We start from the raw sequence: 26,642 nt of genomic DNA on the forward strand, positions 1-26,642 counted from the left end.
TTCCCCTCTCCCGCAGCAGAAACCCCCGCGGCCGCGCTCCGGGAGGGGATTTCAGGCGTGAGCAATTCCCGCCGCTGTGCGGTCTCAGCTCCCAGGGCAGGGTCGCTCCTCCCGGGCAGCCGTGACTTGTGGGGGGGATGGATTTTTCCAATTCTGCTCCAATTCCCTCTCCCCATGGAGCTCGGGATGGGGCTGGGGCACGCGGGTCTGTGCCCCACAGGGAGCCTCCAGTGTCAGGCTGCGATCCCAGCGCCCAAAGGGGGAGCTGCTGATGGTAACAAGTGGCTTTTTGGGAGAAACAACCCCCAAAAAAGCAAAACCTGGTTAAAATCTCTTTTTTTTTTTAACACATCAATTTGCTCCCCGATGTTAACGAAGCTCCCTCCCAGTTAATTCTCCAGAGGCCCTGGGGTGGAAACTCATTAATTTGTCACCACCCAAATCCCAGCAGGAATAACAGGACCAATTTCTGGGCTTTTCCCCCCCAGTCCCCAGCGGAGCTCCCGGTGCAGCGGCAGGGACGTGGTGGAACCTCCTTCCCCAGGGATGGGGATGGGGATGGCGGTGCCCAGGCGGCACAGGACGGGGATGGGGGAGGAAAATTAATTAGCTTAATTGCGTTTGAAGGCCTGACTGGGTTCTGTTCCTCAGGGATTCCCGCTGGAATGCTCCTGGGCTCTCCCGGAGCCCGGCTCAGCCGCGCTGCTCCCTTCCTCATGGGATGAAGGCTGGGACAAGCCGTGCTGGCTCCCTCTGCTCTGCCCCACGGTCCCTGCGCTCAATCCCCCCTGATTCTGTGGGGAGAAGCTCTGGGGTCTCCTCAGAACTTGCTCCTGGGACCATGGGGAAGAGGCAGCGTGTCCCAGGGATTCCAGCTGAAATCCCAACCGCGGCCGCTGGGATGGTGGGAATGTTCTCCACAATTCCCCCTTATCTCAGCCGGGCTCACACCAGCCTTGCCAGCAGGTCAGTGCCACCTCTGTCCCTTTGTCCCTCTGGGGACAGCAGCACTTTCCCAGCACTGCCAGCTGTTTTCCTAATTAGCTGATCCCACTAATGAGGCTGGAGAAGCTCGATCCAGGCCTGGAGTTGTGTGGTTCATTTGCAGCTTCAGAGCGATCTCCCTGTCAAGGGCCCTCGCTCCGGGTTCACATCCCAACATCACGTCCTCGTTCCTTTCAGGAGTTTGAGGGCATGGAAAGGAAAAGGACTGAAGTGGCTCTGGCTCAGGGATAGGACTGATTGAGCTTTAATTAATCTGCTCCTTGTTTATCCCTCCGTGGCAGCGCTGAGGGTCTGAGGAGCCCTTCTGGCTCTGCCCTGCCCAGCTGAGACTGCCGAGCTCCTCCTGCCCTGAGGGGTGGGGTGGGGTGGGATGGGATGGGATGGGATGGGATGGGATGGGATGGGATGGGATGGGATGGGATGGGATGGGATGGGATGGGATGGGATGGGATGGGATGGGATGGGATGGGATGGTGTGAGCTTGAGCACTGGAATGGGTTGGGGATGAGGTTGGATAGGATGGGATGAGATGGGGATGGGAATGAGGAAGGGGGTGGGATTAGGATGAAGATGAGAATGGGAGGAGGATGAGTGTTGGGATGTGCTGGGATGGGGATGAGGATGAGCATAAAATGAGGATTGGGATGGGGATGACATAGGGATAGGGATAGAGGTGGGATGAGGATGGGGACGGGGTTGGAAATGGGATGGGATGAAATGGGGATGAGGGTGGGATAGGGATTCCTCAGAGAGTGGGGAGGGGGAGGGATGGGATGTGAAAGGAGATAGGATTGGGATGGAATTGGAGATGGGATGGGGATGTCCCAAAGCCATGGGAAAGCTGTCAGGGATGAGGAAACCTTCTGTCTGGGGATGGTACAAACCTGTGCTGGGTGCTCTCAAATCCCCCAGGACAGCCTGAGGGGGCTGGGAGAGGGATTGGCACCACGGCGCCCTCCGGACACTCCCATCCCTGCCCCGGGCGCCGGGAGGGGACGTGGGCGCCCCGGGGGTGTCGTTGTGACATTTTAAAGTCACTGGCACCGCGCCCTCCGAGGCGCTGGAAGCATCAATCTCCCGGGGCCGCGCTGTCAGGTGGGTATTTAGTGGAATGTTTCCTAAATGAACGCTTGATGGGAGAAGAGGGATGGCTGCAATGTTCCGAGCCACAAGGTTATCGCGGCCGCCGGCTGCCAGCTCCCAGAGCCCGCTGGAAACCCGGGAAGGGCAGCGGGGGGAGCCCCGGGGAGGCGTCAGGAGCCTCCTCCCACACCTGGGAGCGAACCCCAAATCCCACCTGTAACGGGGAACGCCGGGCACAGCTGCAGGGGAATGGGAAAAGCTCGGAAAGCTCCGCTGAATTTGGGATCGGAAGGGAGAAAATAGCCCTGCCGAGGGAGGAGGCAGAATTCTGCTTAGAGGGAAATTTTCTGTATGGAAAAACGGCAAGAACCGAGATGAGCCAGTTCTTAGCGCCCCTGCCAGGGGATGCAGCCCGGGATGCTGAGGGCAGCGGTGACTCCGCGTGCTCCTGCCAGGAGATGGAGCAAGAAACAACTCGCAGAGATCTCAGGCAAAGACCCTCGAGCTCATTAACAGCATCAGCCGCTGTTTTGGCCAGCACGGCCTGCCCAGGGAGGAGCGCCGGAGCACAGGGAGGGATGGGGCAGCTCCTGGAGGGATTTTGGCTCTGGGACACCGGGCCTGGCTCTGCTCCCATCCCGCTGCTGCTGCAGAGCAACATCAGCTCCATCTCTCCAGGTCGCTGTGCCCCGTGTCAGTGGGATGCCCTGGGATGCCAGAATCGGGTGGTGGCACCCAGTGCCAGGATGGCCAGAAAGGGGCAGCAGGCACATCCCCGCAGGGCTGTCACCATCCCCAGTGTCCCAGAAGGTGATGGCAGCGGCACTCCGGCATTCCTGCTCTAGATCTGACCCCAGGGCAGGGATGGCAGCCCCTGCCTGGTCCTGCTGCCTGCCACGAGTCCATCACACCCCGCCCAAAACTCCACACTCGGCTCCAGGGATTCACCCTCTGCTTTCAGTCACCTGGAGCAGCTCCACATCCCCTGGATTCCACAACACCCGTGTTTGTCTGCCCGGGCTGAGGGGCAGCTCTGCTCCCAGCCAGGGGTCCGGATCTCCTGCAAAATAAATCCCTGATGGGCCTGGCCAAACAGGCAGAGCCCTGAGAGCCTGGAGCCAGCGAGGGGGATGGGATGGATGGGAATGGATGGATGATGGATGGATGGATGATGGATGGATGATGGATGGATGGATGATGGATGGATGATGGATGGATGATGGATGGATGGATGATGGATGATGGATGAATGGATGATGGATGGATGGATGGATGGATGATGGATGGATGATGGATGGATGGATGGATGGATGGATGATGGATGGATGGGAATGGATGGGGGTGGATGGGGATGGGGGTGGATGGGGATGGGAGGGGATGGGAGGGGATGGTGGGGACAGCACCAGGCTGGCAGCTGAGGGGGAATGAGGTCTCCATGCCCTCAGGAAAAGAGCAGGATCCAGCTGGCTGTGACCCCGGGAACAGCGTTTTACATTTTCACCTGCCCGGAGCACTGGGTGCCCTGAGCACCCCAGGGTGCCTGTGGGCAGGGTTGGGGTGTCCCATGGGCTGCTCCCCCAATTCCCACTGGGATGTGGGTGGGCAGAGTGTGATCCTGCAGAGCCACCTGCAGCCCTGGGGTGCCCCATCGCCCCGGCTGCAGCCTGTCCCTGTGGTGGCCCATGGTCGGGTACCACAGTGCCACACTGTGCCCTCGTGTTCACACCCCTCCCTCATGCACACACCCCCCAACATGTGCAGGAGCCCCCCAGCCCTGCCTGGGGCTTTGCTGGTGTCCCCCTGTCCCCACAGGTACATGGCAAAGGCTTTTTGATGGTTTCTTTTCCTTGAGCAAAGGCAGCTCACACCAACCCACAGCTGCAGCTCCTGTTGAGTTCAGTTTGCTAAAAAGGGAAAAAATCAGAGTGAAGCTTCCTTTGCCAGGAGAGAAATGGTCTGGGATGTGCCAGAGAGGGCAGGCAGGGAGATGGCACCAGGCTGGGAGTGTGAGAGGCAACACTGGGGTGTGCAAAACCCTGAGAGTGCAGGGCTGGGAGTGTGCAGGGCTTTGTGCAGAGCCCCTGGAGCAACAGGGACCCCTGAGCCAGAGGGGGATCCATGCTGGATCCATCCCTACAAATCCATCCCATCCCATCCCATCCCATCCCATCCCATCCCATCCCATCCCATCCCATCCCATCCCATCCCATCCCATCCCAGTGCATTCCCAGTTTATTCCAGGCCCTGCTGCCCTGCCCTGTGCAGGATAAAGCCCCTCTGGATTCATTTCAGGATGCAGGCGGTGCAGGCGACACACCAGTTGAATTCCTGCCACTGGAGGCCATGTGGGAAATCAGGTCACCCTCCACATCCCTCACCGGCTGCCTTCAGCCTCCCCAAAATTCCCGTGGGTATCCCAGCGGCATCCCTCTGCCAAAATAAACCCCATCCCACCCCCTCAGCCCTGCTTAAAACAACAAAACCGGGAAGAAATCTCCCAGCCAGCCGCGGGGCCGAGCTGTGCTCAGAGCTCCGTGCCCGTGCCGGGAATTCCTGCCGGGGAGCGGAGGAGAAGCGCCGGGACCGGGAACAGCCCCGGGGGCCGCGGCTCGCTGGGCTGGGCCGCTTTCATCCGCGATTCATTATAAATTGAGGTCAATGCAGCACATCCTTTATTTATTGCAGACAGGAGGGGATCAGGAAGCATCAGGGATGGCAAACACCGGCACCCCAAAGCCCTCTTCCCTCCGGGAGGGATCCCAGCGCTGCAGCCGCGCCTCCCGTTAATCCCGGCACCGCCGGGCTCCGAGCAGCTTTTCCCATCGAAAAAAACAAGCCAAGAAGCCTCAGCTCCCCTCCTAGTGCTGTGAATTTTTATTAAAACAGGAGAAAACAGTTATTCCTTCGGAGTACAACAGTTCAGGGAATGGGAAAGCGGCTGTGCCAGGCCACAGCCATCCGAGCTGCAGCCGCGTGCGGGGAATCGATCCCAGGGTTTAAATAAACAGGGATGGGACGGGCTTGACTCCACTCTGAGCCTCCGGTGGGGCTGTGGGTCGGGTGAGGCTGTGGGAAGGAGGATCGGGGGGGTCCTGAGGGGATGGGAGGGATCCCCGGGGCAGCACCGGCTCTGCTGCTGGAAAGGATTCCACCCGAGAGGGGCACAGGGCTTGGGATGGACACGGCAAGGGAAGGTCACGGCATCCCTGGTCAGAGCAAAGGCACCCGCGATGGGACGGGCAGGAGCAGGCGGCCCCGGGCCCAGCCCGGGACAGCGGTATTCCCGGCGGGCTCCGAGCGGCTGGGATGCCCCGGGAGCCAGGGAAAGCCAGCCCGGAGCCCCCGGAGCCCTCCAGCCCGAAGCTGCCCGGCTTGGTCACAGTTTGCAGGAACAGTACGGTTTCATTTGGTTGGCACTAGCTGTTCTCCCAGGGAGGAGGAGGAGGAGGAGGAGGAGCCCTTCCTCCCACCTCCTCTCCCCAGGGAAGCAGCCCAGGATCCCCCCAGCCCCGGGTCCTTGTCCTCCCGCTCCCGGCTCCCCTCCCACCCCCGCGGGCTCCGGGAGAGGCAGCGCGGCGTTCCTGATTTACAGCACTCCACTGGAACATGCTCGGGATCCTAATGGAGCTCCCGGCTCCAGGGCCGGCCCGTGGGACTGCAGAGCGGCACACCGAGCTCCAGAGCCACGGCAGAGGGGTGACAGCCCTCCCGGGAGACCCTCGGGCACACTCCTCTGCTGGGAGTGGGAAGGCACGGCCACAGCCCCGGCCCTGGCTCCAGGGAAAAGCCTGGAGGGCCGAGCCTGGAAGCAATGCTAGAAAAATAAAGAAAAAAAAAGCTGGAAAACCCAGGAAAACAAAGTGTCAGGAGGAGGATGAACGGCTGCTAAGCTCGAGAACATCACACAGTCCGTGGGCAGCCGGCCCGAGTCCGTGGGTGTGCAGAGGCTGGAGCAGCGGGCGGGTCCGGGGTGATCCCTGGAGCCCCGGGACAGGCTCCGGCTGGGCAGAGCCCTGGGAAGCAGCAGCGGTGCGGAGCAGTTCTTTCCTAGAGCTCCTCGAAGAAGGCCACACGGGACTTGGTGCTCTGTAGGGTGAGCTGGAAGAGAGCAGAGAGGGATGAGGCACAGGGCACCTCCAGGTGCCTCCATCCCTCCTAAAACCCCAGGGGATGTCGAAGCCCAGCCAGGGGTGCGGAAGCCGGGGGTCGTGCAGCCCCACCACAGCAAGCACAGCCCGAGGCAAAGCAGGGGCAGAGACTTCATCCAGGTCACTGGCATGGCTGAGGCTTCCAGGACTGGAATATGTGGGAGACTGGATCCAGGGAGCCAGTCCTGGGGCCCCTGATGAGGAGGACATAAAGGGAAGCTGGAGGAGAAACACCTCAGCGAGCTGATGGAGAACCACAACTCTGACAGCCACCAGACACATGTCCCCTGTGTCACCAAACCCTGTGTCACCAAACGGGGCCCACCCTGGCCATGCTCACACCCAGCCCCATCCCACCACGTGGGATCCATGCAGCTGCCCCGGGATCTCATTTCATCTCATCCCACCCCGCTCCATCCCTTCTGCCCAGGACAGAGCTGAGAGCCCTCACTCCCAGGACAGTCCCTGCAGGACTCAGAAACCCCTGGAAAGCTTTCCACAGCCATCCCCAAAGTGATACCCCACGGAGGAGCCCACTTGCTAATGGCAAAGAAGATAAATCCCCAGCGGTGGAGAAGAAATCCCAGGATTTAGAGGCAGCCACCAACGGAGTGCAGCAGCAGAAGTGCCACTTCCAGCCAGCTGCTGGTCACCGGGACTTTGCCAAAGCATGGACTGATTGCCAGGGCTTCCTTTCAGCTGGATTAAGCACCGTGCCTTCCTGGGAATGCTGGTTTTGCTGAAACAGGAACCCTGGGATCACCTCACAGTGAGTTAAGCCCCTCAACAGAGCCATCAGGTGCTTTCCCCCTCCCTGCTTCTCCCCCATGGCTTTTCCTCAGTAATTCCATCTCAGCTCTAATGTCAGTCAGAAAAAAAAAATCTGTATTGCAGAGGAAATTTCTACAGGGGCTTAATAATCTTCCTTGGCAGCAGCTGCCAGGCCAGGGCTGGCTCTCCTCCTCTTCAGCATCCCCCTGGCTGCTGCAGTGTCCCCTCCAGAGCTGCTGGAAGCTGGGTGAGGTGGGACAGGGATTCTGTGTGATACAGGCAGCATTTTTCCTCTCTAAGGCTGGAGAGGGAAAAAAATGGAGCAGAGAGTCCCAGGCTGCTGCCAGACCCACTGCTGGGGCCATCTGACAAGAAGCCCCATTCCTGGAAGTGTTTCAGTGCCTAAAGGAGTCCAAAACAGCTGGAGAATGACTTGGGAGAAGGCCTGGAGCAACAGGGTAAGGGGGAATCCCATCCATCCCAGTGCCAGAGGGCAGGGTTAGATGGGATATTGGGAGGAATTGCTCCCTGGGAGGGTGGGGAGGCCCCGGCACAGGGTGCCCAGAGCAGCTGTGGCTGCCCCTGGATCCTTGGAAGGGTCCAAGACCAGGATGAATGGGGCCTGGAGCAACCTGGGACAGTGGAAGGTGTCCCTGCCCACAGCAGGGGGTGGAATGAGATGAGCTTCAGGGACCCTCCCAACACAAACCATTAATGATTCCATTATCTACCTGCCATCCATCTCCTTCCCAAGGCTGTGCCTCCAAATCCATCCCTTGTGCAGCCTGGCAGGGGAGCCAGAGCCCCCCAGCCCTGCCAGCCCACAGGAGGGGCTCCCTGCAGGATCACCCTGGCAAAGCTGCAGCCGCTGACGGGGCACAGGGAAGATGCTTCCCCAGGCTGACCACGGAATCCCACTGTTTCAAGCCTGCCTCTCTGCCTGCAGCTACACACAGCTCTCCACTAACCCCCCACGGGTCTTGGGGGTCCTGGGGCACCCTGAGGGTGGCCTGAGCTCAAAGCTGTGCCTGCCTCAGCCCAGAGATTTGGGAAGCAGGTGGAGGCAGAGCTCCAGAGCATCCAGCACGGGCACAGGGAGAAGGGAGAGTCCTGCTCCTTTGCTGGATGCTTTTATCCACAACATCCAAATGCTCCGAGAGAGGCTCAGTGGTGCCCATTTTACATATCCAGGGAATCTGAGGCACGGGAAGAGCAGCCATACAGGGAGTCAGAGCAAAGGTGGCACTTGAGGAGACAGGATCCCATGGAGAGGAGTGAGCACAGACTTCCCCAGAGGGCCGTGCCCTGCAGGTCACTGGCTCCCAGCAGCGGCCAGATTTTGCTACCTGGAAGGCAAACACCACAGGGATTCCTCCCTGTGAGGGTGGGCAGGCCCTGGCACAGGGTGCCCAGAGCAGCTGTGGCTGCCCCTGGATCCCTGGCAGTGCCCAAGGCCAGGCTGTGTGGGTCTTGGAGCAGCCTGGGACAGTGGAAGATGTCCCTGCCATGGCAGGGGTGGCACTGGATGGGCTTTAATGTCCTCTGCAATGGGGACCAGGAGCAGGATCAGGGCTGCCCAGCAGCTCCAGGCAGCTGTCTCCTCATATCCAACCGCAGCCAGGCTCCAGAACCACCCGAGAGGAAATCAGGGCAGTTCTCACTGCACCCTGACTCTCCACTGCCAGGGGGGAAACTCTCTTCTCCCTTTTTCCTTCTTTTGCTGTTGTTTGCCTCACTGTGGAGCACAGGCAGGGCTATCCTGGCTCCCACTGGGAGCACCACAGGGACAGTCCCGAGGGATGCATGGGGGCAGAGCCGGGGGAGCTCCGGGGCCATCCTGACCATCCCAGCGGGCACCTTGGGGGCTGTGCAAGCCGGTGGGCACAGGGAGCTCTCTGCAGGGAAATCCCACTCCCTCAACTGGTTTTCCTTTCTTTTCTGTGAAAGCAAAGGGAAGAGCACCACCCTGTGCTGGCCTTTCCATCATCTGCTGGGGGGAAAGCCTCCAACACCTCCAAAATCTCTCCGCAGTCTCCGCATCCCCTTCTCCTGGTCAGGCGAGGAGAAATAAATATCCCTCCCCGTAGCGTAACGCTGTGCAGGGTGATTAAGAGGGAGTTACATCCTCGTCAGTGCGGAGAAAAGGAAAAAAAAAATTGATTTACAAGCAGTATTATGATAATCTCCTTCCTGCAGGAGGGAGGGTGGGCTCCCGATGCTCTACCAGAGCCATCAAGGAAAATTTAGAGGGAGAGAGAGGCAGCGCAATTAAGCGGCCTGAGCTCGAAATGAATCAGGATCTCAGGAAGGGAAGAGAGGGAAGAGTCCTGCTCCCTGCATTCCTGCAATGGGGCTCCTCTGAGCCTGCTGCTACCCAGGGCTGCTGGACTGATTTGATTTAGGGAACACAAACAAACCAGAGCAACCCAGCAAGTGCCTGGCAGGCACAGGAGCAGGTAACCCAATAACTGCAGGCACAGCAGTGCTGAGGCTGGGCAAACCCAGTCCAGGGAACCCCCCCAAGGACCCAGTGAGCCCCAGAGTGGGGCCATCCCCATGCAACAGGGAGGGGAAGGGGCTGCAACTCACACCAATCTGCCTCCAGACCTCTCCAAGCAGGGAGAGGTTTAAGATGTCTCATTTTCTTGCTGTTTCCTTGTTTATCCTGCAGTATGGCCGGGCTGGAAGAGAGGGGGATCTGTGCCACCCTCACCCTGTGTGATGCCGAGATGCTTTCCTGCTGCTGGGAAGATCTACAGTCCTTGCTAATCACCAGCCAGTGCTCCACACACTAAATCCTCTTTATTCCCCACTTGCTGCCCTGGTGCCTTTCTCCATCCCTGCTCACTCCCCAGTCCCACTGGCCAGGTGGAACTCTCAATTCCCACTGTGTTACTTTTGAACCCAAAGCCTATTTTCCTGTGATTCTTCCCATTTCCCTCCCTGCTCCTCTCTCCCTCCCACGCTGTCTTTATTCTCTGCCGAGCACAACTGTCCCCCAGCCCCCGACGCTTTGATGAGCCCATTTGAAAGGAGAAGATGACGCTCCATGTGAAGGAAACGCTTTTCAAAGGCTGCCACAGAAATAGCTGATAGGCCTGACGTTTCCTACTTTCCTCTTGCTCCTTGTAAACAAGGAAAAGAGGCTGCCGTGTCCCAGTTTAACTGCCTGGGAGTTTCACTTCCCAGCTCTGAGGAGAACCGGGAAGAAAATGAACCTGGAAGGGATGTGGTCTGTCACACGTGGGGGTGTGTGGGCAAGATCCACGTGGGATGAGCCTCTGTGTCCTTCTGCACTAGGAAAATGTGCTCGCAGAGCTGCTCTGCCCACTGGGTGTCTCCTGGCTCCCACCTGCACCCCAGCCAGGTGCCAGGCTGAGTGAGAAGCTGGCAGCCTCACTCATCTTTTCCAACTTCACAGCTCCCAAGGAAATGGGAAATGCTGCTGTTCCTGGGAAGTCCCTTGCTGGTGGTGTGCCCGTTCTGCCTTCCCTTTCCAGCTGGGATTGGGTTCTACAGCCCTGCAGGAGACTGAGGAGCACCTCATCCCTGTCCCAAGATCCACAGGGAAGGATGGCAGCTCAGCCTGCTCTGTCCCACTCAGGCTCCCTCCTTTTGTCCTTCCCAGAGCACTCCTTGTGCTGGTCTCTTCTGTCTGGAAGGGGCACATCCTCCTCCCAGCAAACTACTAGAGCAAACCAGACCTGTTCCAGGGAATCTGCAGTTCAAGAAGGGGAGAGATGAGGAAGGGAGTCCTCAGGAGGTGACAGTGACCCCACAGGAATTGTGAAGTCCTCAAGGGACACATTTAAGAGATTTCTAGCACACTGCTCTCCCAGTGCAGGTAGAAAATAGAGAAAGCATCTGCCCCAGCCTCCCAAAATCCTTCCACCTGTCCAGATGATGAAGGAGCCTCGTGACATTTGGGGGTGGCACATCCTGTCTGCATGATGAGACACTCAGGCAGCAGTGCCATCACCAGCCACCAGTGTCCTCACAAGGACAGACAACAGCCTGTCCCAAAGGTGGCAGGAGGGAAGACAAGGCTGCAGAAGCCCCTCTGGCTCTGCCCCATCTGTGCTTCCAGCTGGGAACTGTCCATTGGCTAAATCCAAAGGGGACCTTAAAACTCATCCTGTTCCACCCCCTGCTACAGTCAGGGACACCTTCCACTGTCCCAGGCTGCTCCAAGCCCCCATGACCAACCTGGCCTTGGACACTGCCAGGGATCCAGGGGCACCACAGCTGCTCTGGGCACCCTGTGCCAGGGCCTGCCCACCCTCACCGACAGGAATTCCTTCCCAATATCCCATCCATCCCTTTGGCAGTGGGAGCCATTCCCTGTGTCCTGTCCCTCCATCTCTTTTCCCAAGTACCTCTCCAGCTCTCTTTTAGGCACTGGCAGGGGCTCTAAGGTTTCCCTGGAGCCTTCTCTTCTCCAGCCTGAACACCCCCAGCTCAGATCTCAAGGCATCTCCACAATGAACATTATCCACGCCAAGGGCAACACTGCACTGTGTCCAGGATCAGAGCCAGGAAAGCAGCCAGCAGGATCCCCATGGGCACCAAAAGTGATCCCCTGGGATAGAGCTCAAGGCACAGAGAAGCTGCTCTCAGCCACGTGAGAGCCTGGCAGGAGAGGCTAAGGCTGCCTGTGGAAGGACCAGAGGCTCAACGACAAAGCTGCTTGTCTGGGAACAGGCATGGAGATTTGCTCCTTGCCTGGATACTTCAAAGGGCTTAAATCCCAGTAAATAAGCATGACTGTGCAAGAAGAAAGCAACTGGAATCAAAGACCTGATTGTGTTTTAGCAGCCTGTCCTGGGAGCTTTCCTGCAGCGGAGGAGATGAGGAAGAAGTGGGTTTTCACCCTCTACCACAGACTAAGTGACAAACCCTCCTGAATCAGAGCCAGCTGGAGCCACAGCACCAGCCCACGGCAGGGAGCTACGGAGAAGGGAGAGCAGCTTCCAGATGAGGTGTCTGTGCTGTGCCCACAGAGCTCATAAAAAGGGATTAGCATGTTAACCACGTAATTAAACATGAAAAACTTAGCAGGCGCCTTCAAAGGCAGGCACCAAACCCCAGAGGTCACACTGCAGCTGCTTTAATTATGGGGGCTCCTCCTGGGCACTGGAGCTCTCCCAGCTGCTGGAAGAGTCTTCCCACAAACAGCTAGGACTTCATTTCACCTCCCTGTGCTGTGGCCACAAGTGGATTTCACCCCAGATTTACCTGCCATGGAGCTCTTCAATCCAGGTGGGATGGGATAATGCATTTCATCCACAGCCAGTCTGCCTGGAGATACCCAGCACCTCCCCCAAGGGGGCCCAGACCTGCAGGGTCACCCCTTTTAGCCTCTTCCCCATGGAACTGTTTAACAATGAGAGCAGCCTGTTTTGGGGAACACCTGCAGCTCCCCACAGCTGGCACAAACCCCAAATTCCAGGAATTTACAGCCCCTGGAATGGCTGGTGCAGTGAAGAATAGCACAGCCTTGTGCTGAGCTCTCCTGGGTAAAATCTGCCTCTGCTCCCGAGCTCCAGAGGTGCTGTGGAATTGCTCTGTCTTTTCCAAAAGCACTTCCCATCTGCTCTGCCACCTGTGAGTGTGGCATCCCAGTACTTCTCTGAGTGCCACTGACTCCAAACTCCCAAAACCCTGTGACTGTGCAAGAACTTCACCCCAGGGCAGAACAGGAAAGCTTCCCCAAACTCATCCTCCCAAAGGAGGGAGTGGATGCTCAGCACATACAGCCTGCGGATTGAGGGCAAATCCTTGGAGGACAGCAGGCTCCAGGAATAAAAGATGTGGCATTAACAGAGCAAGACCCTTGGGCAGGAGGAAGTGAGGGACAGGCAGAGGCAGTGCAGGGAGAAGGACAACTCCTGTCCCCAGGTGTGCTGGTGACCATCCCCTGCCACAAGAGCCACCTGCAGACACCAGCTGTCCTCAATCCTCTGCTTTACCTTCCTGGGATGCTTCTCAAACAGGCAGAGCACCCTCGTGCTGCTCAGCTCCGAGACGGAGCTGCGCATTTTTAGCCCATTTTGACAGTGCTGGCAGCAGAGATGAGGGGGTTTGGCTGTTTGTTTGGGGTATTTTTTCTTACATCCTGAATTTCTCTCTGCAACAAACAAGTGGGGAAGGTGATGGTTTACTTCATTAAAGGAATCTTCAAAGGCTGCCCTGCACCTCCGATAAGATTCTCAACCACAGGTGCAAAAAACAGGCGTGCTGAATTATTTAAGTGCCTCCACCTGAACTCCCCCTCTGAGGTTGCCAACACAACTTCTGCCAAGAAAGCAGCGTGGAGGATCAGGTGTAGGAACAAATGCAGAGAGGCTGGGAGTGCTCCTGAGGGAGGGAGAGCCAGGCTGGACGGGTGACCGCGGGCAGCCGGTCCCGCTGCAGCGCAGGCAAGCTCATGCACGGGTTAGTGCCACAGCCAGATCCCAGCACCCCCACGCAGAGTACCTTGGAATAACCTACTTGGAATTCTCAAATGCAGATTGGTCTTCTGCCCTGGGCTTGAGGCTAAACCAGCAAAATAAAATGAACAACAAATAATAATAATAATCCTGGTGTGTGATACAAGGGCAGGTGATCTGTGGGATCTTAGGGCTTGCCTGGAGCAATCAGCAGCTTCCAGGTGAGGCAGAGGGTTGGTGCCATTGAAGTATTGCTGGACTGATATCCCATTCCCAGTGCCCTATGTTTCCTTGCCTTCACCACAGCGAAGACAAAAGCCCTGCTGACCTCCCTGAGCAGAGCAGGCTGTAATTTCCCTCTGATGTCTCCACTAATAGTCTATTATTTGGGAACCTTTGGTCCGTGCTGAGATGCAGCAGCCCCCACTCCCTCCGGAAGGGAGGGGACAGGACAAGATTCCATCTTCAAAGGGAGGCAGACTGAAGGCACTGTGACAAGCCCTGACAGACACGGTAATGATGGCCCAGCCACCCTCTTTAAGGGAGACAAATGGGACCAACAGCTCTCTATGAACTCCTCTCTGTCAGAAGTGAAAACTTAGCAGTTTCTGTTTAAACCAAGGACTTGGAATACAAAGACAAATCCTTCCAAAACCTACTGGGAGCAGAAACGCCTCCAGATTCTACAATGACAAAAGGGGTTGTGAAGATTTTTATTTTCTCTGCTCTAGTGTGACAGGAACCTGAATAGCTCCGGGCCAGCACAGGAAAACTAGTAAGTGAGCCCCGCTAGATTCATTTTCCTGCCCCAATTCAGTGATCACAAATTCCCAGCCATGAAAGTCAGCAAGAACTGGTATTTCCAAATCCTTTCAGACACAACTTCTGTCTGGGAGTAGTAAAGAGAGCAGAATTTGTTTTTCAAGCCTGTAGTTGTTACCACGGCCTGCATCCCGTGCTGTACAGATTTCCAAATCCTTCCCGAGGACAGCTGCTAGCAGAAAGCCAGCCAGGAAAAAGCCTTTGCAGGGAAAAAAGCCTTTGCAGGTGAGTGGGGCTGACCACCACCATCCAAATCCATCGTGGATGTGCCCCCAGCCCCTCACTACAGAGCCCAGCACTGAGGCAAAGGAAGAAGGTGGGATGTAGAAAAATAAAGAAGGGGTTTTGTTGTGAGCTTTCAGGTGGCCCCCAGGTCAGCAGACCCAGGCAGCCTCAATTTTTGGCTGAAGTTCCTCATGTCAGCCCCACTGCAGGAGGCAGGCGGCTCTAGGGAGCAGAGGTCTCATCCCCCCTGCCAGCAAAGGCTTTGCTGTTAGTGACTGAAGCTGCACTACAGGTTTCTCTAGAGAGATTAAAAGAGAAGAGCTTTTGGCTTTTTCCACTGAGAGCTCCTAAGCCAGGAGTATTTCTGCCCTCATTATTCACCAGACAAGCTCAGTGCTCGTAGGGAACAGCTGCAATAGGCAGGGAGGGCTTTTCCTGTTCACTGGGGATGCAGAGCCCTTCCAACAACATCCTTAGACAGATTTTAAGGTTCAAAAAGACCTTCAGCCCTGGAGACATCCCTCACCACAGCACTGGAGAGACCAGGCTGGGACAGGACACCAGGACCACCAGAAGCTGGAATCCTCCAATCAAAGCTAAGCAGCTGGGGAAGAAAGCCTAGATTCAACAATTTTATTATCAAAAGCAGGGTGATTTTAGGGTTCTTTTTAAAGGGTTTCATCAGGGGAGATACAAACTGGGGCCTTCTGATACCTTTTTAATAGTGTTGTGCTTGCTGTTGCCCCGGCTGGAGTTCTCATTGTGCAAAATATCCAGAGCTGTCTCTCTCTCCTTGAGCTTCAGTGCTTCAATTTCTGTCTTCAGCTCATTGAGCTGCTCCTGCAGGTGCTTGCTCCTCTCCATGTACTCCACCCTAACACACACACAGAACAGTCCTGGGTTAGCACTGACCAGCTGCACGTGCTGATGTGACACCTGATAACAGAATTATAACAGAAACAGCTTTTCTTCATTATTTTTAGTGTGTGGAACTGATAATATCAGTTTATAGCACACAGTGAGCTACTCAGAGCAATTATTTGTTCCTTATTAAAGAGGACCCAGACAGCCAACCCAGCAATAAAAGTGTAAGTTATATTATTATTATTACACAAAATTAAACCCAAGCTGGGTGGTATTTTAAGTCTCCCAATTTGCAAGTGAAGCTGACAGAGGTTTACACCACACAGTGGTTTAAGCAGCTACTCAGTAGGGCTCTACACCCCTGCACCCCCTCCCAAACCTGCTCCACAACCCAAATCCACAAATCTTTCCATGAGGAAGGACCCTGATGTACTGACTTGTCATGTTTAGAGAGATTTAGCTTGTAAACTGTGTGGAAGCAAGTGCTGTCCCCAAAATATCATGTATCTTGTACATAGAGAGCATTCCTGAGAGAGAGAAAGTCTCCCCAAAAAAAAAAAAAAAAAAAAAAAAAGGAAAAAACCAACCCCCAAACCCCCAAAGCCAGCTGTTCCCAGGACTTGTCCTGCACTGCCTTCCACAATGAAAAATCAACTGGGAAAATCACCCCATGAGCTTTGTACCTGTGATTAACCCCCTGAGACAGGTCAGAGGACCGGCAGGGTAATAGGAACCCTTTCCAGCGCCAAAATTTGTAAAGAGGTTTATCCCAGCACCCGAGGAAAGAGAACAGCCCCAGAAAAGACAGGAAAAGCATCCTATTGCTTTCAGCATTTGGCAGAGGCAGCTCTCCCTGCTCAGGAGAGCAGGATGACCTAGATAGCAACCTGGGTACAGAACCAGGAATTATCCTGTTATTTTCAGCTTCTATCTTTTTCCTTCTGGCTCTGGGAAAAGTTTTTAGAAGTTCTTAATCTCCTGTCTCTAGGTCTGTGGTTTCATACTCGGGAGAGGGCACTGAGCAGAGGCAAACCAAAGCAGCCTCTGGGATTCAAGGGTGTGTCATTACAGCCTCAGGAAGTTTTGGCCGATGACAGAGCCATTGTGGCTTTGATCGACGACCCAATCGATGAACAAAGCACATCATTATCACAGAGATTAAAATCTGATCTGCTTTGATTTCTGCTCAATTGGTAATTTCGAAGGCTACACTTACACCCTCAGGAAAACACAAGATCAAAGCTCATAATCACATCCAAACTTGCTGGCGAACACTTTTCATCCAGGAACGTGACACAAATTCCAAGGAAAAGGGGTTAAAGCCCTAGTGCAGGACCTTAACACACCCCAGCTACCACCACATTCCCTGGACACCTGTAAAGCCACAAGCTCAGGCCTCCAGCACTCAGCCTGCTGTTAACTCTTCCCACCACTGTGGACAATTCCAGCCTGAGCAGGAGCCAGGAGAGGAACTGCCTGGAGCAGGGCTCTGAGCTCACCTCAGGGGAGCAGGTGGCAGGGACAGGCCTGTGACACCAGGGAAAGGCTCAGCCAGGACAAGCCCAGAATTTTTCAGTTGGAAAAACCCTCTGAGATTACCAAATCCAACCATTCCCCAGCACTGCCAAGGCCCTATGTCTGCAAGTGCCACATCCACATGGCCTTTATATCTTTCCAGGGATGGGACTCCAGCACTGTCCTGGGCAGCTGTGCCAGGGCTCCACAGCTCTTTCCATTAAGAAATATTCCCTAATATCAACCCTGAGCCTGCCCTGGCCCAGCCTGAGGCCGTTCCCTCTCCTCCTGTCCCTGTTCCCTGGGAGCAGAGCCCAACCCCCCGGCTGTCCCCTCCTGTCAGGAGCTGTGCAGAGCCACAAGGTTCCCCTGAGCCTCCTTTTCTCCAGGCTGAGCCCCTTCCCAGCTCCCTCAGCCTCTCCTGGGGCTCCAGCCCCTTCCCAGCTCCCTCAGCCTCTCCTGGGGCTCCAGCCCCTTCCCAGCTCCCTCAGCCTCTCCTGGGGCTCCAGCCCCTTCCCAGCTCCCTCAGCCTCTCCTGGGGCTCCAGCCCCTTCCCAGCTCCGTTCCCTGCCCTGGACACGCTCCAGCCCCTCCAGGTCTCTCCTGTCAGGAGGGTCCCAGCGCTGCCCCAGCACTGGAGGTGCCCCAGCAGTGCCAGCTCAGGGGACAGGCACTGCCCTGCTCCTGCTGCCACCCCAGGGCTGGCACAGCCCAGGTGCCCTTGGCCTTCCTGGCCACACCTGGCTCAAGTTCAGCACAAATCCCAGCCCAGCCCAAACTGGATGCATGCCACATACTTCTCCTTCTCGATTTCCATGGACAGCCTCTTCATGTCTGTATCCTTGAAGTCGAAGGAGAGGCTCTCACTGATGAGGTTGTAGCTTGGCAGGTCAGTGGGCAGTGCTGTGGTACTCGAGTTCATGGACTGCTGAAGAGAGAGCACAAGTTAATCACTCTGGGCCACACAAGTGTCACTACAGCCAATGTTCTGCAATGCCGACGTAAAATCAGAGCAACACTTGAGCCCAGATCCCGAGCACAAGATCAGCCTGGACATCCCCTTGCACCATTCCCAATTTGCTCCTCAATTCAAAACCATTACTCCTCCAGGATTCTTTGTAGTCCTAAAAGAGGAGACAAAACACCACCTGCCTTCAAAATCTATTGACAAAACTTGGTAAAATCAAGGCTTTATCACTGCTGTGTCACTTTAAGCTGCCTCTTGGGAGTCATCTGTCTGATATTTAACATTCAATCAGGCTTATAAAGTTCAAGCTGTGAGCAGGGACAATGCAAGATCCTGTGTGAAAGCAGAGTCCTGCACTCCACAGCTCCCCAAAGCCTGAGCAAAGACCAATGTGACCCCAAGGATGCCATTCCAGCAAGGTCCATGGAGATGCACCAACACATTTTTATCTCCTCAGTATTAAAAACCACTTCTAGATTCAGCTGGAAATTGAGATAACACAGCAAATCACGCCTGGAACACCTGAGCAAGGATTTGGGACTTTCTTCTCCCTGCAAAATGCTTTGCTATCCCCCAGTGACACACAATGCCAGGCCCTTGGGTTTTATCTTCTCCTAAAAAATGACCCTTCTTCCTCTCAGTCAAAAATTCTGTCACACCTCTAACAAATGGACTCATTAGGAGGAGAGGAAAATCCTGCTGGAGTCATGGCTCTGCTCCTGCAGCACGCTGGATGAGGTGGCAAGCAGGGCACATGTCAAGGGTGGCACAGCAGCATCAGCTGGGGCTGAGTCACAACTGCTGCCAGACTGCTCAGCCCTGCTCTGGGGTATGAGAAGTCCAGCCCAGCATCCCAAAGATCCCCCACCTCCCTCCCGGATGCTCCTTCTTGCTTTAAGGGATTCCTGTAAGGAAAACAACATACACAAACCTGGAATGGCAGTGCTGAGTACCTGCTCTAACAAATGAGAGTTTGAGCTTCCACTGGCTCTTTCTTTCCCTCATTTCTCTTATTTGGGATACTCCAAGCACTGTTTTCAGTTAGCCCCTCTTCAGCAATACATGCAAGCACTGGGGTGACAGATTTACTCTGCACAATAACCTGCCTCTTCCCTCACCACCAGCCTGGAATTCACAAACAGCCAGGGCTCGTTCCCAGCTCGGACAAATCTGAGAGGAACAACATTTCATCGACCCAAAGCTGGAACACAAACACCTCATACAAGCATAAACAAGGAGGTGCCTCAGACTGCACTTGGCCTGGCTGGAGCCTTCCAGGTGAGTTAAGACCCACATGACAAGGAAACCCAATTCCTTCCTCCCCCTCTGCTGCCAGCACGGAACAAAGCCACATTAATTCTGGAGCAGGCGCTGGAAGGGACAGCGCAGTACCTAAATTCCAGTCTCGAAGGAAAGGGGACAGGTCTGCCAAAGCACTTAACTGATTTAAATACTTGCATCCCATTGACATTCAAGTCCCTTCCCTGTAAGGCACACAGGCGTTCCCAAAGTCCTTCCCACGTGAGGTTCTCCTGTCCCTGCAGCGCAGGAGAGCCAGGAGCATCCGAGCCAGCCCGCTGGCCTTCAAACAACCTTTAGCTTGTTTTTTTTTTTTTTTTCAGTACAAGCTTTGTTGGGTTTTGTTTTTAAAAATTCCCAACAGCAGCAGTAACAGTTGAGCAGGAATTTCAGTTGCTGCAGCCATTAAGGCCTGAGCCAATTCATCAGGGTTGCTACAGCCACTACTTTCTTCTCTTCCCTCGGCACTGCTCTGCTGTGGAGCAAGGAAAAAAACTGGTGAACTCAGAGAGCAGCAGGAGTGAGGAGGAGTATGGAAAAACCAGAGTGAGCAGGTTCAGGGCTCTCAGAGGCATGGGATTGGTATCTGGAGCAAAGCATTTAAGAGAATCATGGAATGGTTTGGGTGTGAAGAGACCTTAAAGCTCATCCTGTTCCACCCCCTGCCATGGGTAGGGACACCTTCCACCATCCCAGGCTGCTCCCAGCCCCATCCAGCCCGGCCTTGGGCACTGCCAGGGATCCAGGGGCAGCCACAGCTGCTCTGGGCACCCTGTGCCAGGGCCTGCCCACCCTCACAGGGAACCTTCCCAATATCCCATCCATCCCTGCCCTCTGGCACTGAGAAGCCATTCCCTGTGTCCTGTCCCTCCATCCCTTGTCCCCAGTCCCTCTCCAGCTCTCCTGGAGCCCCTTCAGGCCCTGCAAGGGGCTCTGAGCTCTCCCTGGAGCCTTCTCCTCTCCAGGTGAGCACCCCCAGCTCTCCCAGCCTGGCTCCAGAGCAGAGGGGCTCCAACCCTTGGAGCAGCTCAGGTGCCTCATCTGGACTGGCTCCAGCAGCTCCAGGTCCCTCCTGTGCTGGGCCCAGGGCTGGGGCAGCTCTGCAGGTGGGATCTCACCTGAGCAGGGCAGAGGGACAGAATTCCTCTTGCAGATTCCCTGCCATTAGCAACAATCCTGGGCAGCTCTTTCAGCAGGTGCTGTTATTTCTAATCCAGGGCCATGGGATGATAAAAAGGACAGGGAGCTTTTTCCATATGTGTTCCCTGACCTGGAACAAACTGCAGAGCCCTGTTCCTGCTTACAGCAATTTCCTGCCGTTAAGAGGCAAGCACCACGCCGGCAGTGGCCATCCCTTGGATCCCTCTGGAATACAGAGCGACACAGAGCATCCAGAGCGAGCACAGAGCAGGTCAGGAGGGTTCCCCTGCATGGAAAGCTCCTCCTGGTGCTGCCACTGCCTTTATTTTGCTGCTCAGGAATTTGGGCAAGCCCAAACCAGCCACTTGCAGCTCCCACAGGACCAGAGAGGAGGTGACTGCCTTTAGCTGGCACCTGAAGGGCACTGAGGAAGGCAAAGATTTGTGACCAAGTCCATAAGGAATGAGTTGTTCTCCAAGCCCTGATGGCCTGAGTCTCAGATCCACATCTCACTTCTCATGCATCACCTACCAGTGACATCATAAAATCAGCCTGGGCTTCAAGGACTAAAAAGACACTGAAACAAGCTTTAAAGAACCAGGATTGGAGACTGGAAAGTTGAAAAATATATATATATAACTGTTTGTTTTGCCTTTTCTGCAGCACAGAGTTAGGTCAGGGATTGGACTCCATCTCTGAAGGGTCCTTTCCAACCTAAATGATTCTACATCCATCCACTCCCTCCTTCCTCTCTTGCTCTTGTGAAGTCCTGCTGAGCTCCCAGTGTCAGGGGACAACACAGCCCAAGTCTGGGACCATGGAAATGAACAAGCCCAATGTTATACCCTCATTCAGGAAGAGAAAAGTTGGAATCCTGCACCGTTCATCAGAGCTGAGGAACTCAAGTCTCCCAGAAACAGCTTTCAAAAGCGGTCCCTCCATGTGCTGGCAATTCTGGGATGTGTAACAGAGGATGGAAGAGCCCAGCAAGGTGTTTTCACCTGGATATGGACATGCTGGGCACACCAGCCTCCTCCTGACCTTTGAAATAACAGCCACAGAGTCTGTGCAGCACATCCCTCATCCCAGGGCAGGGAGAGGGGCAAGAGGAGCAGCAGCTGCATGAGGGGATCCTGCCACGGAAATGGGGAGGAAAAAAGCATTTCCCACCCCAGCAGGCACTGGCAGCTGTGTCTGGAAGGCCAGGGCTCTTTAGGGAAGGCAGAGGACACAGCCCTATGTGTCTGGAAGTGGCAGCTCTGCCTCCAGGCAGATGCAGCTGGAGGGGTGGAGCTGAGCTCCATGCAATCCCACAACATTCCCCTAATGAGGCTCTAATTCCACAGGAACACAGAGCTGAACCACCCAGCTGCTCCCCTGCACAGAGATTTCAGCACAAGGGCTTTGAGCTGGGGCTCTGCTAGTTTCACTAAGGATGGACATGGCAACACGAGGGAACATGGTGTGGAAGAGCTGCCCAAATTCCACACTGGCTGATGTAGCCACGCAGCACAGTTCCAATGAGGACAAGTAACTCCCTGTGCACAAGTTAAAGCCAGAATTAAGGAGCTGGTGCATCCCAGAATTCTAGTGACTTGTACAAGAAGGAGCACTCCAAAGCTGGGCTTTATCCAGCACTCACTTGACTGAGTGTCCCAGAGCTGAGAGCACCTGATTATTTTCCATCACTGTTATTTTTAACAGCTTCCAAATATTCTTGCAGTGAACTCCAGGGAATCGGGATGAAAACTTGCTTCATCTCAACCCCTCTCCAATCTGCTCCTATAAAGTTTCCAGACAAAGGGGGAAGGAGCCTGCAGGTACAAATTCAGACCTCGGTGCTGGCCTGTCCATAACTCCCACGTCAAGCCCATTCCTGATGCTCTTCCCCTTCTCCCAGGCCAGGAAGGAACAGGTGTGAGCTGCAGGGCTGGAGGCACCTGATGGGTTTTGCAGGCACAATTAGGGAAGCAGAGGAACAGAACTGCCAGACAAGTCAGAGCAATGGTCATCTAGTCTGGCTTTTCAGTGCCCGGCACGAATCAGGACCAGATGCTTCAGAGGAAAGTGTGAAATCCTCTTAATGGACAATTATGGAATAATCTCCCTTCAAGTCAGTTTTTTTCCAGCACATGAAGGTCCACTTTATGCCCTAAGAATGAATGTACAGGTTCTGAAAAGTGTTTATCCCACCTAACAAGGACATACTTAACCCCATTTTAAAGGTTATTGCTAAGCTGGTGCACTCCACACGTTCTGGCAAAGTGGCTCTGACACGGGCTGCTAAATTGGTTTAAAATTTGCTGCTTTAATTTCACCAGCAGCTCCTTTGCTCTCGTAGCAAGAGGTGGGTGGAAAAAAAAAAAAAAAGAGCATAGTGAAGTTCTGCTGGATGAGATGCAGGGATGAAAAGGGCAAGCACTGCTCAGGATTTCTGAGCAGCAAAGACACAGCTCAGCCCTCTCCATGGTTGGGATGGAGAAGGAGGCTCCTTCAGGCTACACAGGAGTTCAGGGAACTGGGAATTACAACACAGATCTCTCTTACTGTGTAGGAAGACTTGCTAGTGATCTCCAAGAGCTTCTGCTTTGCTCTGCGCTCCGACTCGCGAGCCTCCTGCAGGTCCTGCTTGAGCTGATCAGCCTCCTTTGCCCTGCAAAGACCAACAGCAAACAGCAAATATCAGACTGGAGCCAGGGGAAACGAGAGGATGGAGAAGCAGGATCACAGTGTGGAATAGGCAAGAAGAGACAGAGAAGGGCTGAGCTCATCCAAGCAGAAGGGCTGACACCCAGCAAGCTCTCACACAGAGAGGAGTAATCAGCTGGAAGGAAACAAGGCTCATCTTTTACTTGCTCACTGCCACATTCACCATGGGACCTGGGCTTGGGTATCAGGAGGATGGAAACACTAGTTTTAACAAGAAGCAAAGTCTCTGTTCAAGGCTAAACTGGAACAGAACTCATGGCTGGAAAGGAGAACTGGACAACTGAGAGGCAAGTACAGGAGTAAGGAGAGAATAGGGAAGGTAGAACTACCGTCCAGAGGAAGAACAACCCCCAAGTGTTATTAATGTTGTTAAATACTTTGGGGAATGCAGAGGACGGCTACAGAAAGCATCCAAATGCAGAGCTGGCTTTTGGAGAGGGAAAACATCTGGGTGAGAGGGCCATTTGCTGTTGGACACACGTGGGAAGCTGAGGGAGGATAAATCAGAGGGATAACTTGAAGGGGGTGGGAAGCAAAGCAAAAGTAGCTGCAAGGTTGTACCCTCTGACCTCCTCTCCGACTCCTCGGCCATTTTCAGTGCCAACATCTCTGCCTCCAGCACCTTCTGCTCCATCAGCCTCTTCTCCTCCTCAGTCCGGATGGCCGTGGCCTTGATGCGCTGCATCTCCTGCTCGGCCTCGGCCGCCTTCTGAGCCAGGAGCTTGGCCTCCTCCTCCGTGATCTGCGCCTTCTCCGCCAGCAAATCCGCCGTCTCCTCCGACCTCATCTGACAATTCCGGGACACGAAGCCATTAAGGACAGCCAATGTCTCCCCAAATGTGCCCACAGCCCCTGGAGCAGGGCCCCGAGCTGCTCGCTCCGACACGCTCCATAGAATCCCTCCCTCCCGTGAAAACCTGCAGCCGTCTGCCACCGAGGCTGGGATGTGCCCAGGCTCTGCCCCAAATCATCCTCTGTGCTCCTCCCAAGCAGCCCTGCAGGATGAAATAGCTCCATCCAGCCTGCTGCTCACTGGCCACTAGCAGCAGTTTGGGAACAGTCTTAGGGCAGGCATAGAGTGCTTCCAAAAACGCTTCCGCAGTGGAAAGAGTGAGGAGCAGCTGCAGTGCTCGGAAATGGCCTCCCAGGGACCTACCAGAGCCTCGTTGGCCATGGTTGCCTCCTCCTTCAGCTGCATCAGCCTCCTCTCCAGCTCATCTCTGGTCCTCTCAGCCTCTTCTCTCATTTGCTTCTCTCGTGCCAAGCACTGTCGTTCCATCTGGGAGAAAGGGATTGGGGAAAGCAAGGAGAAAAACACACATGAGGAAGGTTTTCCATGGGTGAGAAAGAGGCACAGGTGAGGTCAGAGCACTGCTGCCTCCTCTCTGCTTAGTGACAATGGAACATCCATGGACTGGGGTCTGATCAAAGAACAGAATCATGGGATCTCTTAGGTTGGAAAAGACCTCCAAGATCATCAAGTCCAGCTGTTCCCCCAGCACAGCCAAGGCCACCCATAACCCATGTCCCCAAGTGCCACATCCACACGTTCTTTGAACCCTTCCAGGGATGGTGATTCCATCACTGCCCTGGGCAGCCTCTTCGATGCTCCCTTGAAAAGTGCCAGTCCTGAGACAATTCCCATCCTCTGCTCAGGCTGTCACTCACAGCATGGCCACAGGAGCTGCCTGCAGGTGACAATGTCCCCAGACAGTGCCCTCCTAGGCTGAGTCACAGGGTAGACCAGGACAACTGGGTCTCAAGATCTCCAGCTTAACTCTCTGGAGTTTCTTACAGGAGGACTGGGCTTAAGGACAGTCTGAGGGCATCTCCCAAATACTGAAGCACATGGCAGGAGGCTGAAGGACGAGGATAGCTGCTCCTTTTGATCAGATATCCAACCCAGCATCCTGGTACCTTCACTTCCATTTGATCAGAGGGAGGTGACACAGAGTGCAACCATCTCTGACAATTCCTGGATAAAATAAACCCTCTCCATTCACAGGGTACAGCAATGCTTCTCCAGGAGGAGAAGATCCAAGCCATCAGGACCTGCCAGCTCTCCCCAGAAGATGCAGGGAGGGTTGTTGTGCCCAGGGACTGCCTCTTCACTAGCCAAGAGCCCAAGGGAGCCATTGGGCTAATTAACACACTGAGTTTAATCCCTCCAGTCCCACAGGGATGGGGCATTATAAATATCCACGCTGCAGCCAGGACAGGAGACCTGCTGGGTTTAATAAGGGAAGGAAGTGAGACAAGCCACATTTCTCTACTCCTTGGACACCAGCTGTGCTCTGAAAGCGGGACGCCCACTGTTCCAACCGTTCTGCTTCCTTCCATTAAAGGTTCCCCTCATTAATTATCATTATGATCTGCATCCCGCTCAGGACTCCCATTAACAAGAATCCCTGATCTAAAAGGACAATTTGAAACCAGTTAACGACTGCGGGTGCTGAGGAGGGAGCAGGGAGCAGGGCAGACAGCACAGTGGCTCACTCAGGACAGGGCAGCCAGCCCACACAGGAGCCTGACCTTTCCCATGGAGCCCAAGTGCCCTGGATTTGGGACCTCAGGTAAAGCCCTAAGCTGCTGCTCCCTCCCAGAGCCCTCACCTCTTCCAGCAGCCCAAATAAGCACAGGATCTTGGGTGTGGTGTTATCCAAACATATCAAAACCTCACAGATCACAAAACTTAAAGATTTGTGGAACTGTCCAGGTTGGCAAAGCCCTCTAAGCCCAAGCCCAACTATTATCCCAGCACCAGTGTGTACTCCAAAAAAACCATATCCTTGTGTACCAGATCCACTTCTGAACTCTTCTGGGGATGGTGACTTTACCACTTCCCTAGGCAGCCCATTCCAATGCCTGACCACCCATCCCCGAGGCTGTCAGCACTTGGACACCATGCTGCTCCTTCCAAGGATCTTCTGCTCCACTAAGGTGAAGCAGTTGTGAAGGGTTGATGGTTGGAGGCCTCAGAGTGCTTTTCCAACCTCATTGGTTCTATAGTGCCAACTCCTTATTAACCAGAGGAATCCCTGTGGGAAGTCCCTCTTCCCCAGTGGAGCTTGTAGAGACTCAAGCCCAGACCTCTCCTGGCACTCCACGAGCTACATGAAGGAAAACTGCCTCAGGAGGTGCCTGAAGGACAAGTCACATCCCACCTCCAGCCCAGCTGAGCACCTCAGCATCACACAAGCACCTTGGGAGGTACATAAAGGACAAGACACATCCCATTTCCAGGCTGGCTGAGCACCTCAGCACCACACAAACACCAAGAGGTGCCTGAAGAACAAGCCACGTCCTACCTTCAGTCCAGCTGAGCACCTCAGCTCCACACAAGGATTGAGAGAGGTGCCTGAAGGACAAGCCATGTCCCATTTCCAGGCCAGCTGAGCACCTCCATCCCACACAAAGACTGAGAAAGGTGCCTGAAGGACAAGCCATGTCCCATTTCCAGGCCAGCTGAGCACCTCCATCCCACACAAGCACCTCTATAGTCACGCTCAAACCCAGTAACACCCAGACCCATGAGCACAAACCCCTGTTGGGTGCAGCGACTGTTCTGGCTTCTCCTACTCCTCTCTAGTGGCTTCCCTGCCAAAGGGCCATTTATATTCCGAGCACCAGTGCTCAGATTAGCTGTGTGGGTTTCAGTGAGTA

At 55.0% G+C, this 26,642-nt stretch overlaps 1 protein-coding gene and 1 long non-coding RNA gene across 6 annotated transcripts in view; one reads left to right on the top strand and one right to left on the bottom strand.

Annotated features, from left to right (window-relative positions):
• The first annotated feature begins 545 nt into the window (after positions 1-545).
• Positions 546-3,240, top strand: LOC140685153 (uncharacterized). The gene is made up of 3 exons (XR_012058416.1): positions 546-1,360; positions 1,918-2,100; positions 2,767-3,240. It is a non-coding gene; the product is annotated as an uncharacterized lncRNA (long non-coding RNA).
• Positions 3,241-4,939: 1,699 nt separating this feature from the next.
• The window catches only part of NF2 (NF2, moesin-ezrin-radixin like (MERLIN) tumor suppressor), a 46,915-nt gene continuing 25,212 nt past the window's right edge, over positions 4,940-26,642 (bottom strand). The window contains exons 11-17 of one of the 5 annotated variants that reach the window (XM_030285526.4): positions 24,136-24,258; positions 23,549-23,766; positions 22,818-22,923; positions 17,662-17,789; positions 15,200-15,359; positions 13,500-13,544; positions 4,940-6,186 (exon numbers count right to left, since the gene is read on the bottom strand). In XM_030285526.4, the coding sequence (XP_030141386.3) occupies positions 13,509-13,544; positions 15,200-15,359; positions 17,662-17,789; positions 22,818-22,923; positions 23,549-23,766; positions 24,136-24,258 (771 nt within the window). In that variant the 3' untranslated portion in view covers positions 4,940-6,186; positions 13,500-13,508. Of the gene's footprint in view, positions 6,187-13,484; positions 13,545-15,199; positions 15,360-17,661; positions 17,793-22,817; positions 22,924-23,548; positions 23,767-24,135; positions 24,259-26,642 lie in introns of all 5 variants that reach the window. The other 4 variants (XM_030285524.4, XM_030285525.4, XM_030285522.4 and 1 more) reach the window with 4 other exon arrangements.

The sequence above is a fragment of the Taeniopygia guttata genome, chromosome 15 (assembly GCF_048771995.1).
Source record: "Taeniopygia guttata chromosome 15, bTaeGut7.mat, whole genome shotgun sequence".
Lineage (NCBI taxonomy): Eukaryota > Metazoa > Chordata > Aves > Passeriformes > Estrildidae > Taeniopygia > Taeniopygia guttata.